This window comes from Hemitrygon akajei, chromosome 4 (genome assembly GCF_048418815.1).
Source record: "Hemitrygon akajei chromosome 4, sHemAka1.3, whole genome shotgun sequence".
NCBI lineage: Eukaryota > Metazoa > Chordata > Chondrichthyes > Myliobatiformes > Dasyatidae > Hemitrygon > Hemitrygon akajei.
The window spans coordinates 79614312-79631107 of record NC_133127.1 but is presented as its reverse complement, the minus strand read 5'-3'; the positions used below and the strand labels follow the sequence as shown (position 1 = coordinate 79631107).

Genomic DNA, 16796 nt, shown 5'->3' with positions numbered 1-16796 from the left:
GCTGGTAGAGCAAAAAGGTGTTATGATGTTTTGAACTGAGGCACTGTACCTAAAATATAGCACACTTTGGAGCTAATTTGATATTTATTTAAACTCTACACAGAATAACAAAATTAAATTGTCTGGAGTTACTTCATAGTCACTGATAATTCTAGGTTCCTAGCAGGTGTGTTTATTACCCATCATTAGTTCATCTTCAACTACTGACAGTCATCTGATTTTCTTTGTAGCCAATGGAATGGGGTTATAGTTGATTTTGGAAGTCAGGTTAAAAGTTAACATTACTCTTGTTGAAATAGTCACAGAAATAGGTTAGCCTCAGGAAGGATTTCTTTCATATAAGGACTAGTGAATAGTTCGATTTTTAGTAAAAGTCATGTATGCCCAGATTTCTAGTTCCAGGTCTGTTTTAAACAGAATTCAAATCATAAATCTGCAAGGGTGAATTTGGAACTTGTGTTCTCTGCATTTTTGTGAAGGGCTGTTGATACTAGTCCATTTTATAATTATTGCTGGCCTTTCCTGGTTTGCAGGTAAGAAAGTGCTGCAGATGATCTGTACACAACCAGTACTCAGTGGACAGCATGAGCTAAACCTGTTTAGGTTGCGTTAGCTCAAGTGTGACAACCTTTTTTGTTTTTCAGCAAGCAGGTGGAGCCTCAATACAATGATTTGTGCAAAAGATTGAACCTCTTTGCAGGGGCACAATCCCTTTTTTCTCAGAGGTAACAAGAGGAGTTAAAGATGGAATCTTTTGGGTTGAGGTCTCGGCCTGAAGATTCCTGAACTCATTTTCAGGTTGCTCTAAATGCAACACGGGGTAAAATATTTGATATATTTTTAAAAACCCATAAGTAATGTGAAGCAGCATTAAGCAAGGGATGTCATTTGGAATTCCCCAAGATTATTTTTGTTTAATATCCAGACATGAGATGCACCCACTAGTCTAAACTCAACAATTTAAAGAGATTATACCTATTTTTCTTACCCAAATTTTCACCCTAGCCTATAACAATGTACTTGCGAGAATAACTTCATGTGTTCCTAAACCTAAAGTGTGTTTCAGTGCTGTTCAAAATGTATTCTCAGACTCTTAATGGGAACAGCCTAGTCAGGAACAAAGTGTTCCTTTTTAGAATCTAATTTCTATTAACTAAATGTTCTCCGGGGAATGTCTGGTGAAGTAATTGTTCTCGTTGGATTCATTAGCATGGTGCCCATTAATTGATCATGTGTCGATCAGCCCTGTGTGCAGAATAAATGTTGTGATGCTTCTGATGCCTTGAGTAGTTAAGGCTTTAAGTAGCTTAATCCTTAACTATGAGGAATTTTCTGTTGGAGATACAATAGCAATAAAAAGCATTATATCACAAATGGTGGAAATCTGAAAGGAAGATCAGAAAATGTTAGAAATTAAAAATTCAGATCATTGATCAAAAATAATCAGAAAATTTATTATGCATAAGGAGGCTGTTCAGTCCATCTTATCTGTGTTCATCAATAAAGGGGCTCTCTATCATACAATGCCACCTGCCAGCCCGAGGCCTGCATCCCTGTTGGTCATACTTTTGGAGTGTGGTGAAGATTTCTGTCTTTATCACTGCTTCAGGAAGTGAAATGCAACCACTACCCCTCCCTGGTGAAAAGCAAGTTCCTCCTCTATCCTTGTTATTTCAGATACAATGCCCTTAGCTTTTAATCACCCTTCTGAGAGGGATAAGGTCTTTCTGTTTACTAGGCCCCCCATAATTTTGTACAACTCAATTACACCTCTTCTACCTCTTCTATTTCAAGGAAAACTATTCTAGTTTTTCTATAAATTATCTATAATTTTCCGTTCTTGACAACATCTTCCTACGTCTTCTGTCCATTATCACTATGTGAGGATGACTTAAACTGTGCACATTACTCAAGCTGTGGTCAAATTAGCATTGTGTACAGTTCTAGCAAAACCTTCCCCCTTTTATTCTGTGTCTTAACTATTAAACAAAAACATTCCACATGCTTTTCTATTATCCTTACCTGTTATATTATGTATCTGTGAGTGTACTCATCAGTGGTAATGACTGCAAAACTTTTGGATGGATAAACTATTCTGGTTCACAATTATACTTTCGGAGTGGGAATTGGCCATATTCACAGAGTCTGATCTAATCCCCTTCTCTATCTCGGTTAAAAATCCTGTAGTCAGGAATATTAAGTTGCCACACCTGCCCCTCTTTAACCCAATTTTCATCAATAGCTGAAGTATTATACTTTAGTGTGTGTGATGAATAAATGGTCAATTTCCCTCTTCCCTGCTAAGCCAGTTCAACCCCTCCCAATTTCACTCTCAAACCAGCTGATCAGGGTGAAAATTTCTGCCCTATTAAAATAAAATCCATCTGGCCTCTGTATGTCCAGCATCCCAAGAAATCTAAAGCCTTCCCCCGTGCTCATGTAAAAGAGAGTGGGATTGTGAGTCATAAGGAGGATGTAAAGAAGCTTTAAGGATAAACAGTAAAGCCTAATGAATGGGTACAAACATAGCAGCTGGAATATGATCTGGGAAAATGAAGTTATCCACTTTGCTATACAAAACACAAAATAGTATTTTAAATGCTCAGAAATCAGATAATGTAGAAGTTCAGAGTAGTGTCCTTGTACACAAACTCATTGCAAGCAACACGTGCGCAGCAAGCAAGTAGGGAGACATTATTTACTAGAAAAGGATTTGATTGCTGATGTAACAATGGCCTGATGCACTTACTACGTACCATAGTGTGACAGTGCATGGAATATTGTGTAGAGTTTTGGCCAATTTGTGCTTTTTTTAAAAAAAAAGTATATTTATGCCATTGAGCACAATTACCCAAACTCTCCTGTTATGGTAATAGATGAGTGCCAGTACATCACTAAGAAAAAATTTTGAAAAATTCTTTAAGGCCTCAATGGTTTGGAATCTGCAAGGATATTTTCCTTGGGAGAGGAGTTGAGAACCAGAGATCACAGTCTCAGAATAAGAGGTATGGCATGTATGACTGAAGTGAGAGGTTTCTTCACAAATAGGATGGCGAATCTTTTGAATTCTCTTCCGCAGAGAGCTGTGGAAGCTCAGTCAGTGAGTTAATTCAGAGACTGATAGATTTCAGGATATTGAGGAAATAAATGGAAATGAGGATAGTGTAGTAAAGTGCTGCTGAGGTAGAAGATAGACCATGTCTTTGCTTAATGGTAGAGCGTTTTCAAAAGGTTTGATAGATTAGCAATCCTCCTATCTTGTTGCATTTTTTTGAGGCTCATTATTGCTTACATAAATTTATGTTCCTTAGGTGAAAATCGCAGTGGTGCAGTAGATGACACTCCAAGTGGAAGCATGGAATCCATTTCTTCACATTCCTCAGTAACTACAACATCCTCCAACTCCAACAGTCCCCCAGAACAAGCCAGGAATCATGTTCATGCAAGCTGTGCCCATTCTTCAGAAGGCACATCTTCTCTGTAAGTTGGATTTTAAATTTATCAATTGCAAGCTTCATTATTGGAACAGTAATTGTGTGGCATAACTATTATCTGCCACTCATTGGTTCATGCCTCAGTGCTGTCCAGCCATGACTGCACATAGAACTGCACAGTTCTGATCAAAGGTCATCATCCGGAAAAATTAACTACAGAAATGCTCCTTGATCAGCTGAGACGTCCCTGCATTTTTATTTTAAAGTTCTGAAGTGGTGATATCTGCTGATGATTACATGTTGTACAACTTTTTTTATTAGAGATTCAGCATAGTAACAGGCCCTTCCAGCCCAATGAGCCCACACCACCCAATTGCATCCGTGTGAACAAATAACCTATCGACCTGCACGTCTTTTTGGAACATGGAAGGAAACTGGAGCACATTCAAATGGAGCACTAATCACAAGTAGTCCACTGTCCATCCGCAAAAGCATTTCAGTTGGTGTTGTGGTGGTGTGCACTACTGAAGCCCTGATGAGAATAGACATCATTTGAAATCTATTTTGCATAAGTATTAGGTGACTGCTCAAAGACCAGAATCTGCCTGACCTTAGTTCCTCGATGCAGTGTGAGTTGTTATATTTGCATGGACATTGGTAAGTTAGTTAGAGCGAAAAAAATGTGTAAGAAGTGGCAGGAATCCTTCGAGTGAAAGGAAAACAGGGCTGGCAGTGTTTGGATAGGCAGTGATCCTACATTAGAAAGCGTAAGTGTTACTTCCACTGTTTGACAATATGTAATGATATGTGCTGCAGGCATTGGCACTGAGCCTTCAACATCCAATTTATGTTATGTTATGGGGGAACAAAATGTCACAGACCATGGAGACACTTACAGGTGGTAAAAGAGGTTAGGATTAACCCTAGGTCAATGGAGCAAGAAAGCAGCAGCACTACCTGCTATGCCCGATAAATATCTTGGATGAAAGCACAGAATTATGATAACTAAATATGTTGATAATGTCAAGAGTTAAGGAAGTAAGTTGTGAAACGTCAATGGTGCTAGCAACTAAGGTGGCCAACAAATTTTGCTGCTCATCAGCGGAAAATGTAGTTTTAACCTACGTTCAAAGGTTTTAGTTCAGAAACAAGGCTGGCCCCATGTGATCCTATGCAGTATATATGCATTACCATGTAGTATGTATGTGGTTTACAGCTGTCATGTTGAACATTCTAAATGTAAGGAAGGACAGCAGTGTGCAAATCAAACTACTAGACGCCATGGAGTATCAGCACAGAATGCAAAATGCTGACGTTCAAAACCACAGAGAGGAAATCTGTGCAATATCAGCCTAAGCAAACTTCAATCTGTACATCTATACTGCAGATGATCGTGGAGTGAAGCAACAAGATTTTGAAGTTGTGCTGATTTATTGACAACAGAATGACATCACTACAGGTTGTTCCATTAGCACATGGGACACTTATAACAAGATGTTCAGTCTTCTACCCTTAGTAAATAGCACAGTAGGACTCAAAAATATTCTAACAGAACTCTGAATGCACTGGAGAAAAATATTCTAACACTGGAGAAAAAAACAGCACAGCCCATGTTAAGATGGCCAGAGTGTTGAATTGCTAGTAATGATAGCAGACTGTATTTGGAAGCCAGTGCTGATGGGTGAAGAATGGCAAATACTGAAACTTAATTAAAGATGCATACTTCTACTGTCCACATAAATTTCAGAAATCATGTTTTGGAGGCACTGTTTTGTAGAAGGAATGACGATTTCAATTATGCCTGCACAGAAATACAAAACATATTTGTGTATTCAGCTGGAAGACCGAGCTATTTTTCATCTTAGAAATTTAAGTAGAAGAACTTGGTAAACTGGAGAGAAATGAAGCCTTGGAGAAAGTAATCTGCAGCAAGTGGGAACTCTGAAAACCTGTTTCTCAAATTTTCAGTAGTGATTCGCTTTTCATTAACTGTGACCATGATGGGAACATCAAATTTTGTCTGCTATACATTGAGTAATGGAATCAGCACAGTCATTGTCCATGCAATGGTGAGGATCAGGAGAAACCAAAAGGGTTTGCTTTTTGCACAGTCAACAAACACAAATGAAACTATAGACAAATTGAAAAGGAGACACTGACAAATTATGTTCAGTGTTCAGCAATTTCACCAGTTAATTTTGGAGGGATCTTTTGCTTCAGTCATGAAACACAAACTACTATTGAGTCCAACCCTGACCCCTTGCAGGGTGTGCAGATGAGCAGTTTTGCTGTAGGTTTTTTCTAAATTACCTCATGAAATTTTTAATGTGGGGACTGATCACAGTCTTCACACTGCAACTCACAGAAGAAGAATTTTAGGTCACGGTCAGAAACATTATGCGGCCAGATGTATAGTTGAAGCTAGTTTATGAATGTGCTCTGAGAGCAGGGATCCAAATCTGCCCTGCAGCCATTCTACTGCAGGATATTTGAGCTGTCCACAAGTCAGAGTTGTCTGACATGGGGACATCAAGTTTATATCTTGATTGTTGTTTAAGGACTGGTCTTAGATCAGTTACATTCAGATTGTAACGACATTGATGACAAAGTTGTCATTGTAAGGATCTTTGTGTATGGCTCAAATATTGATGTGGATTTAGGAGAAGTGGTGTTTATGGATAGCAATGTCAGCATTGAAGAACAATAACACATATAACAGCACCACAGGCATAGAATTGGTGACTCACTCATACCATAGAAGTTGTAATGATCTTTGTCAACAATGACCAACAACTTCCAGTTATTCCAAAAGGGTGGAACTTGTACATGCTAATACCTATGTAATGGTGGAAAGTATGACTAAAGGGTGTCATACTTCAGACTCGCAGAATATGACAATTGCTATCTAGCAACAGGCTGCAGTTTATGTCCCGTCAGTTTTAAAGCTTTGATGAAATATTATCAAGCATTCATTGACTCCTGCAAACCACTTTGCCTCGAATAGAACAGCAGAGCAAGCAGATGGAAGCCCTGAAGATGCAAGTGTTGCAGGGGTTTCTCTGCTGTGACAGTGTAATATTAGTTGGTTCACTTCTTGTTTACATTATCAAACTACACATTTTTCCATTGGTTTCACTTCCACAGAGCTGTCAATGTGATATTGTGGTTAAACATGATTGCACTGAGAACAAATTGAGCTAGTGTGCAGGATACTGTGGGAACTGGTTTCTGAAACAGAGATGGAGAAGATGAAGATGGTTCATGTGAAGGTGAGGGCAAGGTGGAAAATGAAATGTTGTTGCTGTTTTCTAGATTGGAACAGGAGCAGGAAGCAGCATTGACTCATCCTGGAAGAATTGATAAGAGAGGGAAGCGGTGCAGGACAGAAATAGAGAACAGTTGTAATATGGAGATACAAAGCTAGGACCCATTTGGGTTTCAGTCGCAATGCCTTTTATTGGGGAACTGAAGCAAATCAAAGGAGAAGTTGCTCAGCATGAGAACAAGTTCAAACAAGCAGAGGCAAGTTTTGTTGAAGGTGCTATGGCCCTTTGTTTATGAAGAAGTGAAGTACTTAGAAGTTTTCTTGGGAGAGGAATAAAACCCATGAAAAACAAACAGAGCTGTGAAATTGTAAATATGGCAAATAGTGCCAGAAGTGTTCTGGATGTAAATGGGAAAGTATTGGATATGGTGAGCAACAAAAAAGGGAGGACAGGAGAAATGAGTTCTACTAGATGGGGCAAAGTTTTGCCCCTAGCAACACTGTCATGCTTGTGAATTTAAGGGGAGCTGTGCATGGTGGTGAAGGGTGTTAGGGTTGCTGTGCTGTGTAAATTTGAGCAAGTTTTAACTCTCAAGCGAGCAGGTACAGCACCTTTTATAAAGTCAAGCAACAACAGATCTTTGCTTGCAGACGAGCTCAATGCTTTTGTGATGCCCAGGGTAGCGAATTACACAGCATCCACACAAACTGGGTTTGGGATGTGATTGAGCACACCTCGATCTCACAAGTTTGGCAGGGCCAGAGATTGTCTTCCCTAGACTTACGCAGCCAAGGAAACCAGGATGTTTCACTTTCTGTCAAAATAAGTAACACAAAAAACATTATACTTGTTCATTTATTTATTAAGAAAGATGATCCTGGGGGGGCGTCACGTGATGACGTAGGGTTGAGATGTTGGGAATCCAGCTCCCTCGTAAAAAGTAATGAAATAGGGTTTAAATGAAGAAGAGTTAACAAATATCTACTAGAAACTATTTATAAGTAACTCAGGATTATCTTTTGATATGGCTCCTAAACTGAAACAGAAGAAAGCTACTACTTCAAAGACTGCGCAAATCGGCAGAGAAAAAGGCCTAACCATCTCGGCGAAGCCTCGGACTCGTTGGATCTCCTCCCGGCGAAGTGCATGGCACTTCTGATGATGCGGGACAGGAAGTTGCAGCAATGTCGGCGGTCTCCAAGAAGAAACGGCAAGAACAACGCATGCGCGAAAGTATGCATGAACAGATATTAACAAAACTACAAATCCCAACTACGGTTGGAAGTGAATCGGAAGTGGAATCAGACTCTTTGGGAAATTCAGAGGAAGAAGAAGAGGAAAAGAAGGAAGAGATTAAAGGAGACATAAAAGATATCCGGGGGGGATGTCACGTGATGACGTAGGATCGAGAGGGGGGACGTCACGTGATGACGTAGGATCGAGACGCTGGAACCCAGCTCTCCCGTAAAAAGTTAATAAATTAATGTCTAAATGAAGAAAAGTTAGTCAGTACCTTCTAAAAGTTACTTATAAACTACTCCGGATTGTGTCAAGCTATGCCTCAAAGAAGGAAGATGAAGAAAACTAATACCGGGAAGATTATGCAAGTTGGAACAAGAACAAGGCCCACGTCTACCGAGGAACCGCGGTCTCAGGTACATTATACCACCGGCGATAAGGAACAGGAGACTGCGGCAGCAATGGTCATTCCTAAAGGGAAAGGCCACCGTGAATTGCGCAAACGCGAAGGAGGGAGCATGCGCAAACGGGAGCAACAAGAACTACAAAGCCCAGCTACCACTGCAACTGAAAGTGATAGCGAATTGGAGGGACAGTCAAGTGTCTCGGAAGGATCAGATGAAGAAGAAGTTAAAAGTCCTTCTAGAAATATAGAAAAGACTTTGAGGCAAATAATGCGTAAATTAGACACATTAAAAGTAATTAAAAATAATCAAAAAATACTCGAAAAAAAAAAGACCAAAATGGAGATTATGCTTGATAAAATGACAAAGAGACAGGAAAAAATGGAAAAAAGAATTACGGACTTGGAAACTTCAACGGAGGACATGGTTGAAAGAATGGACAAAATAGAAAATGAAAATGCTGCTTGGGCATCAGAAAGAAAAACAATTTATGGAACAAATTGATAAGCTTGAAAATTTCAGTAGACGAAATAATATTAAAATTGTTGGACTTAAAGAAGATATAGAAGGAGAAGATCCAATAAATTTTTTTCAAAAATGGATCCCTGAAAAGTTGGAAATGGAAGGAGAAATTCCAATTGAGATCGAAAGGGCTCATAGATCCTTAAGGTCAAGACCTCGAGCTGATCAAAACCCACGATCAATTTTGATAAAATGCTTACGATACCAAGACAAAGAAAAGATCCTGAAGGCCGCTGCCCAAAGTGCCAAAAATAGAAACGGGCCATTGATGATAGCAGGAAAACCAGTTCTTTTTTATCCTGATATAAGTTACAACCTGTTGAAGACAAAGAAGGAATTTAACCCAGTGAAAAAAGCCTTATGGGAAAAGGGTTATAAATTTACAATGCGTCATCCAGCAACACTGATCATTTTTTTGGAGGAGGGAAAAAATTTTTTTCCCGATTATCGAAAAGCGGAGGAGTTTGTACAAGAACTTCCATCTATTCGCTAATTACACATAGAGACTTCCAAACGTAATGGATTAAAGATGAAGATAGACCCAACGAACAGAAGTGATGGACATTTATGGATATTATAGAAGAGAAAAGCAAAATTTTAGAAATACTAAATGAGAATAGTATTTTTTTTTCTCTTCTTATACATATACTTTTTTATGTTGCGGGGGGGCTGGGGAGCTTTGGATCGGTTACTGCGGGATTCACGTGTGTAATCATGGCGGTTGCCATGACCCGTACAGCAGAGGGGGGTAATGTTGTGTTTTTTTCCCACAACATTAGTAGGGGGGTATTTTGTTTTTCTCTTTATATTTTAATTTTCTTCTATCTTTTTGCCTGGATGATTGGTGGGGACACACATAGCAACACGGAGATTTTTATAAAGATTTCCCAGGATACCACGAAAGTGGAAAGATTAGGTATCACTATAGATTGGAGTAATATAATAAAAAAAATAATGACTAATCTACTAAACTTTTTAAGTTTTAATGTTAATGGGCTTAATGGGCCAGTAAAAAGAAAAAGAATTTTAACATATATTAAAAAAATGAAAACAGATATAGCTTTTTTACAAGAAACTCATTTAACAGACATAGAACATCAGAAATTAAAAATAGACTGGGTTGGCAATGTTATTGCAGCTTCATTTAATTCAAAGGCGAGAGGAGTTGCAATTTTGGTTAACAAAAATCTACCAATTAAAATACAAAACGTATTAATTGATTCGGCGGGGAGATATCTAATTATACACTGTCAAATTTTTTCAGAACTATGGACCCTTATGAACATTTATGCACCAAATGAAAATGATGTAAAATTCATACAGGAGGTCTTTTTGAATTTGGCCAACGCACATGATAAAATATTAATAGGTGGAGATTTTAATTTTTGTCTAGATCCAGTTTTAGATAGATCAACAAAGGTTGTTACAAAATCAAAAGCAGTAAAATTAACTCTATCATTGATGAAAGACTTAAATCTGATTGATATATGGAGAAGAATTAATCCAAAAGAAAGAGATTATTCATTTTATTCAAATAGACATAAAACATATTCAAGGATAGACTTTTTCCTATTATCAACGAATATTCAAGATAGAGTGAAAAATGTGGAATATAAAGCAAGAATATTGTCAGATCATTCTCCTTTAATAATGACATTGATAATGATAGATAAAGAGGAATCAGTTTATAGGTGGAGATTTAATTCAATATTATTAAAACGTCAAGACTTTTGTGATTTTATGAAAAAACAGATTCAGTTCTTTTTAGATATAAATTCACATTCAGTTGATGATAAATTTATAGTGTGGGAAGCAATGAAGGCATACTTGAGAGGTCAGATAATAAGTTATACTTCTAAAATTAAGAAGGAATATATGATAGAAATAGATCAATTGGAAAAAGAGATTACAAAATTAGAAAAAGAATCCCAAAGAAATATGACAGAAGAAAAACGAAGACAACTTATTAACAAGAAGTTACAATATAATACGCTCCAAACATATCGAACAGAAAAAGCAATTATGAGAACTAAACAAAGATATTATGAACTAGGTGAAAGATCACATAAAGTTCTTGCATGGCAGCTAAAAACAGATCAGACTTCTAAAACAATAAATGCAATTCGAACAAGAGTAAATAAAATTACTTATAAACCTTTAGAAATTAATGAATCACAAAATGACAATGTCAAGATAGAAAGGTTTCTATCACAAATAACTCTTCCAAAATTAAATACGGAAGAACAGAAGGGACTAGATATGCCTTTTACATTGAAAGAGGTCGAAGAAGCCCTAGGATCACTTCAAAGTAATAAATCTCCAGGAGAAGATGGTTTTCCGCCTGAATTCTATAAAAAGTTTAAAGATTTATTAATTCCTCCTCTTATGGAGTTAATACGCCAAGCGGAAAGAATGCATAAACTTCCAGAATCTTTTTTGACAGCCATTTTAATAGTATTGCCAAAAAAAGATAGAGATCCTTTAAAGCCATCATCATATAGACCGATTTCTTTATTAAATACTGATTATAAAATAATAGCAAAAATCTTATCTAATAGATTATCTAAATGCTTACCAAAATTAGTACATATGGATCAAACAGGATTTATTAAAAATAGACAATCAGCAGATAATATAACTCGCTTATTTAGTATAATTCATTTAGCACAGAAGAGGGAGGAAATGAGCGTGGCAGTTGCTTTAGATGCAGAAAAAGCATTTGATAGATTGGAGTGGGATTTTTTATTTAAGGTATTGGAAAAATACGGATTAGGAGTATCTTTTATAAAATGGATTAAAACCTTAAATACTAATCCCAAAGCTAAAGTAGTGACAAATGGTCAAATTTCAACACCATTTCAGTTAACAAGGTCAACTAGGCAAGGTTGTCCATTATCACCTGCTTTATTTGTGTTGGCGATAGAGCCATTAGCTGAATTGATCAGAATGGACTCAGATATTAAGGGTTTTAGAGTTAACCAGGAAGAATACAAGATTAACTTATTTGCTGATGATGTTCTGCTTTATCTAACAAACCCATTGCAATCGTTGCGTAAATTATCCTATAGATTAGAAGAATATGGGAAAGTATCAGGTTACAAAATAAATTGGGATAAAAGTGAAATTTTACCTCTTACTAAAGGAGACTATAATCAATGTCGATCAATAACCCAATTTAGATGGCCAGCAAATGGTATAAAATATTTAGGTATAAGAGTCGATAATGATATAAAGAACATATACAAATTAAATTATTTACCACTATTGAAAAAAATTCAAGAAGATCTTGATAAATGGATGGTATTACCAATAACATTAGTAGGTAGAGTAAGTACCATAAAAATGAATGTATTCCCTAGATTACAATACTTATTTCAATCACTACCAATACAATTACCCCAGAAGTTTTTTCAAGAGTTGAATAAATATGTGAGGAAGTTTCTTTGGAAAGGTAAGATGTCAAGAATATCATTGGAAAAATTGACATGGAAATTTGAGCTAGGAGGGTTACAACTTCCAAATTTTAAGAATTATTATAAAGCAAATCAACTTAGATTTATTGCATCTTTTTTTGAGAAAGACAAACCGGCATGGATCAGAATAGAACTAGATAAAATAGGAGAAAACATACCAGAAGACTTTATATATAAATGGGAATCTAAATGGATACGGGAAAAGAAAGAATCTCCTATATTAAAACGTTTGATTGATTTATGGAATAAGATAAATGTTGACGATGAGACAAAGAAATCCTTATTAGCAAAGAGATCTTTAATTCAAAATAGACTTATTCCTTTTACAATGGATAATCAACTTTTATATAATTGGTTTCAAAAAGGGATTAGATATATAGGAGATTGTTTTGAAGGAGGTATATTAATGTCATTTGATCAATTAAAGAATAAATATAAAGTATCAAACAACACTCTTTTTTGTTACTTTCAACTAAGGGCTTATTTAAGAGAAAAGCTAGGTCAAACAATGTTACTACCGAAACCCAATGAAATAGAAACTTTAATTCAAAAAGGAAAGATTAAAAAATTTATCTCTTGTATGTATAATTTGATTCAAAAACAGGCAATTAAACAAGGAGTCCATAAGTCAAGACAAAAATGGGAAAGTGATTTGAATATCAAAATTGAAGAAAAAAACTGGTCAAGACTATGTCTTGAGAGTATGACAAATACAATAAACGTTCGATTAAGATTAGTGCAATACAATTTTTTACATCAACTATATATTACACCACAAAAAATAAACAAATTAAACCCAAATCTATCTGATCAGTGTTTCCGATGTAACCAAGAAATTGGTACTTCTTTACATTCTACTTGGTCTTGCTCTAAAATTCAACCTTTTTGGACAAATTTAAGAGTTTTACTGGAACAAATTATTGGAATACAACTTCTACACAACCCAATATTACTTTTACTAGGTAATATTGAAGGGATAAAACTGATATCCAGATTGAATAAATATCAGAAAGAATTTATAAAAATTGCATTGGCAGTAGCCAAAAAAGCTATTGCAGTGACTTGGAAATCGGATACATATCTAAGTATAGATCGTTGGAAGAACGAAATTTCTGGCTGTATTCCACTTGAAAAAATCACTTACAATTTAAGAGATAAATATGAAACATTTTTGAAAATTTGGCGCCCTTATTTACAAAAGACAGGATTAAATATATAGGTGCTCAGAAGATGAAATAATTGGTTACTTGAGGAAAGAAATAAATATATACACTAAAGTTATTACGAACTCCGTGGAGCATGTGGGGACCCTCCAATATCCAGGCATTCCTTTTTTTTTCTTCTTTCTTTTTTTTAAAAATAGGGATGTTAGGGGGGAGGGGTTAAGGGGAGGAGGGCTGGGTAACACATTTTTTTTTTCATACACATTTATTCTGTAACTATTTGAAAACAATAAAAAAAGTTTAAAAAAAAAGATATCCTGATATATATTATGAATGAATTACAAGCTATAAGAAGGATGCAGAATAAACTCGATAATATGGTGGAAAAACAAAAGAAGATGGATAATAAAGTTAAAGAGATGGAAGTAAAAGTGGAAGAAAACACTGAAAGAATAGATAAGATAGAAGACAATAATCTTGCCTGGACAATAGAAAGAAAACAGATGTTGGAAAAAATAGATGCGCTTGAAAACTCTAGTAGACGAAATAATATCAAAATTGTTGGTCTTATGGAAGGTACAGAGGGAGAAAATCCAATAAAATTCTTTCAAGAATGGATTCCGAAAATGTTAGAAATGAAAGAAGGAAGCCAAGTAATTGAAATTGAAAAAGCACACAGAGCTTTAAGACCAAGACCTCAACAAGATCAAAATCCAAGATCAATTTTGATAAAATGTTTAAGGTACCAAGATAAAGAAATGATCTTGAAGGCAGCTATTCAAGGTGCTAAAAAGAGAAATGGGCCATTGATAATAGGAGGGAAAAGAGTTTTTTTTATCCAGACATAAGTTACGATCTTCTGAAGAGGCGGAAGGAATTTAATCCAGTGAAAAAATCTTTATGGGAAAAGGGCTATAAATTTTTATTGAGCTATCCAGCAAAATTGATAATTTTCCTGGATAACAAAGAAAGAAGATTTTTCGTTGACTACCGGAAAGCAGAGGAATTTGTACAAGAATTACCTGATGTCCATGAAGAAGTAAAGAATTATAGAAATGAAATGAACTAATGATGAAGATTGAAACAAGGTTGGATTTGACGGACATTTATATTAAAAAAAAAGTTGAGGAGTATTAATTGGGAGTAGAGACATTAATTATTTTTTTTCTTCACTAATATATTTTCTTTTTTTTTTGCGGGGGAGCTGGAAGAGCTCCTGATCGATGGCTGCGAGTTTCACGTGTACAATCATGGCGATTGCCATGACCCGTAAAATGGGAGGGGTAATATTGTGTACTTTTTATTCGCAACATTAGTGGGGGGTACCTTTTTTTTCTTATATATTAGTTATCTTTTTTCTATTTTTCTTCTTTTTTGCCTGGATGGTTGGGGAGAAACTCATAGCAACATGGAGAATTTTAAAGAGTTCCCAAGGTATTATGAATGATTAATTTACTTAATTTTTTAAGTTTTAATGTTAATGGAATTAATGGACCTGTGAAAAGAAGAAGAGTTTTACCATATATTAAGAAAATGAAAGGAGATATAGCTTTTTTACAAGAAACACATTTAACAGAAACAGAACATAAGAAATTAAAGAGGGATTGGGTTGGAAATGTCATTGCAGCTTCATTTAATTCAAAATCGAGAGGAGTTGCAATTTTGGTTAATAAATCTTTACCAATTAAAATACAAAATGTAATAATTGATTCTGGGGGGAGATATGTGATTATACATTGTCAAATTTTTTCAGAATTATGGACTTTTATGAACATTTATGCACCAAATAAAAATGATGCAAAATTCATACAAGAAGTTTTTTTGAACTTGGCTGATGCACATGATAAAATATTAATAGGTGGAGATTTTAATTTTTGTTTAGATCCAGTTTTGGATAGGTCAACTAAAATTGCTACAAAATCAAAAGTAATAAAACTAACTTTATCATTAATGAAAGATTTAAACCTGATTGATATATGGAGGAAAATTAATCCAAGAGAAAGAGATTATTCATTTTATTCAAATAGACATAAAACTTACTCAAGGATTGATTTTTTTTATTATCAAAAAATATTCAAGATAGAGTGAAAAGTGTGGAATATAAAGCAAGAATACTGTCAGATCATTCCCCCTTGATAATGACAATGATAATGATGGATAAGGAGGAATCGATTTATAGATGGAGATTTAATTCAATTTTATTAAAACGTCAAGATTTTTGTGATTTTATGAAAAAACAGATTCAATTTTTTTGGATACAAATTTACATTCAGTTGAGGATAAAATTGTATTATGGGAAGCGATGAAAGCATATTTAAGGGGTCAGATTATAAGTTATACATCTAAAATTAAGAAGGAATACATGGAAGAAATAGATCAATTGGAAAAAGATATCATAAAGTTAGAAAAAGAATCTCAAAGATATATGACAGAAGAAAAACGAAGACAACTTGTTAATAAAAAACTACAATATAATACACTCCAGACATATCATACAGAAAAAGTAATTATGAGAACTAAACAGAAATATTACGAATTAGGTGAAAGATCACATAAAATTCTTGCTTGGCAGTTGAAAACAGAACAGGCTTCTAAAACAATAAATGCAATTAGAACAAGTGTAAATAAGGTTACTTATAAACCTTTAGAAATTAATGAAACTTTAAAAAAAATTTATACTGAACTGTATCAATCAGAATCACAAAATAAGATTGCTGAGATAGATAAATTTTTATCACAAATAACCCTTCCAAAATTAAATTTGGAAGAACAGAAAGGATTAGATAGGCCCTTTACATTAAAAGAGGTTGAAGAAGCTTTAGGATCACTTCAGAGTAATAAATCCCCAGGAGAAGATGGTTTTCCTCCTGAATTTTATAAAAAATTTAAAGATTTATTAATTCCTCCTTTTATGGAATTAATATACCAAGTGGAAAGAATGCATAAACTCCCACAATCTTTTTTAACAACTATCATAACTGTATTGCCAAAAAAAGATAGAGATCCTTTAAAACCAACATCATATAGACCTATTTCTTTGTTGAATACAGATTATAAAATAATAGCAAAAATTTTATCTAAAGGAATATCTAAATATTTACCAAAATTAATACATATGGATCAAACAGGTTTTATTAAAAACAGACAATCAATGGATAATATAACCCGGTTACTTAGTATAATTCATTTGGCACAAAAAAGAGAGGAAATTAGTGTGGCAGTTGCTTTGGATGCAGAAAAAGCATTTGATAGATTGGAATGGGATTTTTTATTTAAGGTATTGGAAAAATACGAG

At 35.0% G+C, this 16796-nt stretch overlaps 1 protein-coding gene across 2 annotated transcripts in view; it reads left to right on the top strand.

Moving 5' to 3' along the window:
- The window catches only part of arhgap10 (Rho GTPase activating protein 10), a 215826-nt gene that overhangs the window by 168539 nt on the left and 30491 nt on the right, over positions 1–16796 (top strand). For both annotated transcript variants that reach the window (XM_073042922.1, XM_073042921.1), the window contains one exon: positions 3312–3480. In XM_073042922.1, coding sequence (XP_072899023.1) covers positions 3312–3480 — 169 coding nt within the window. The remainder of the gene's footprint in view (positions 1–3311; positions 3481–16796) is intronic.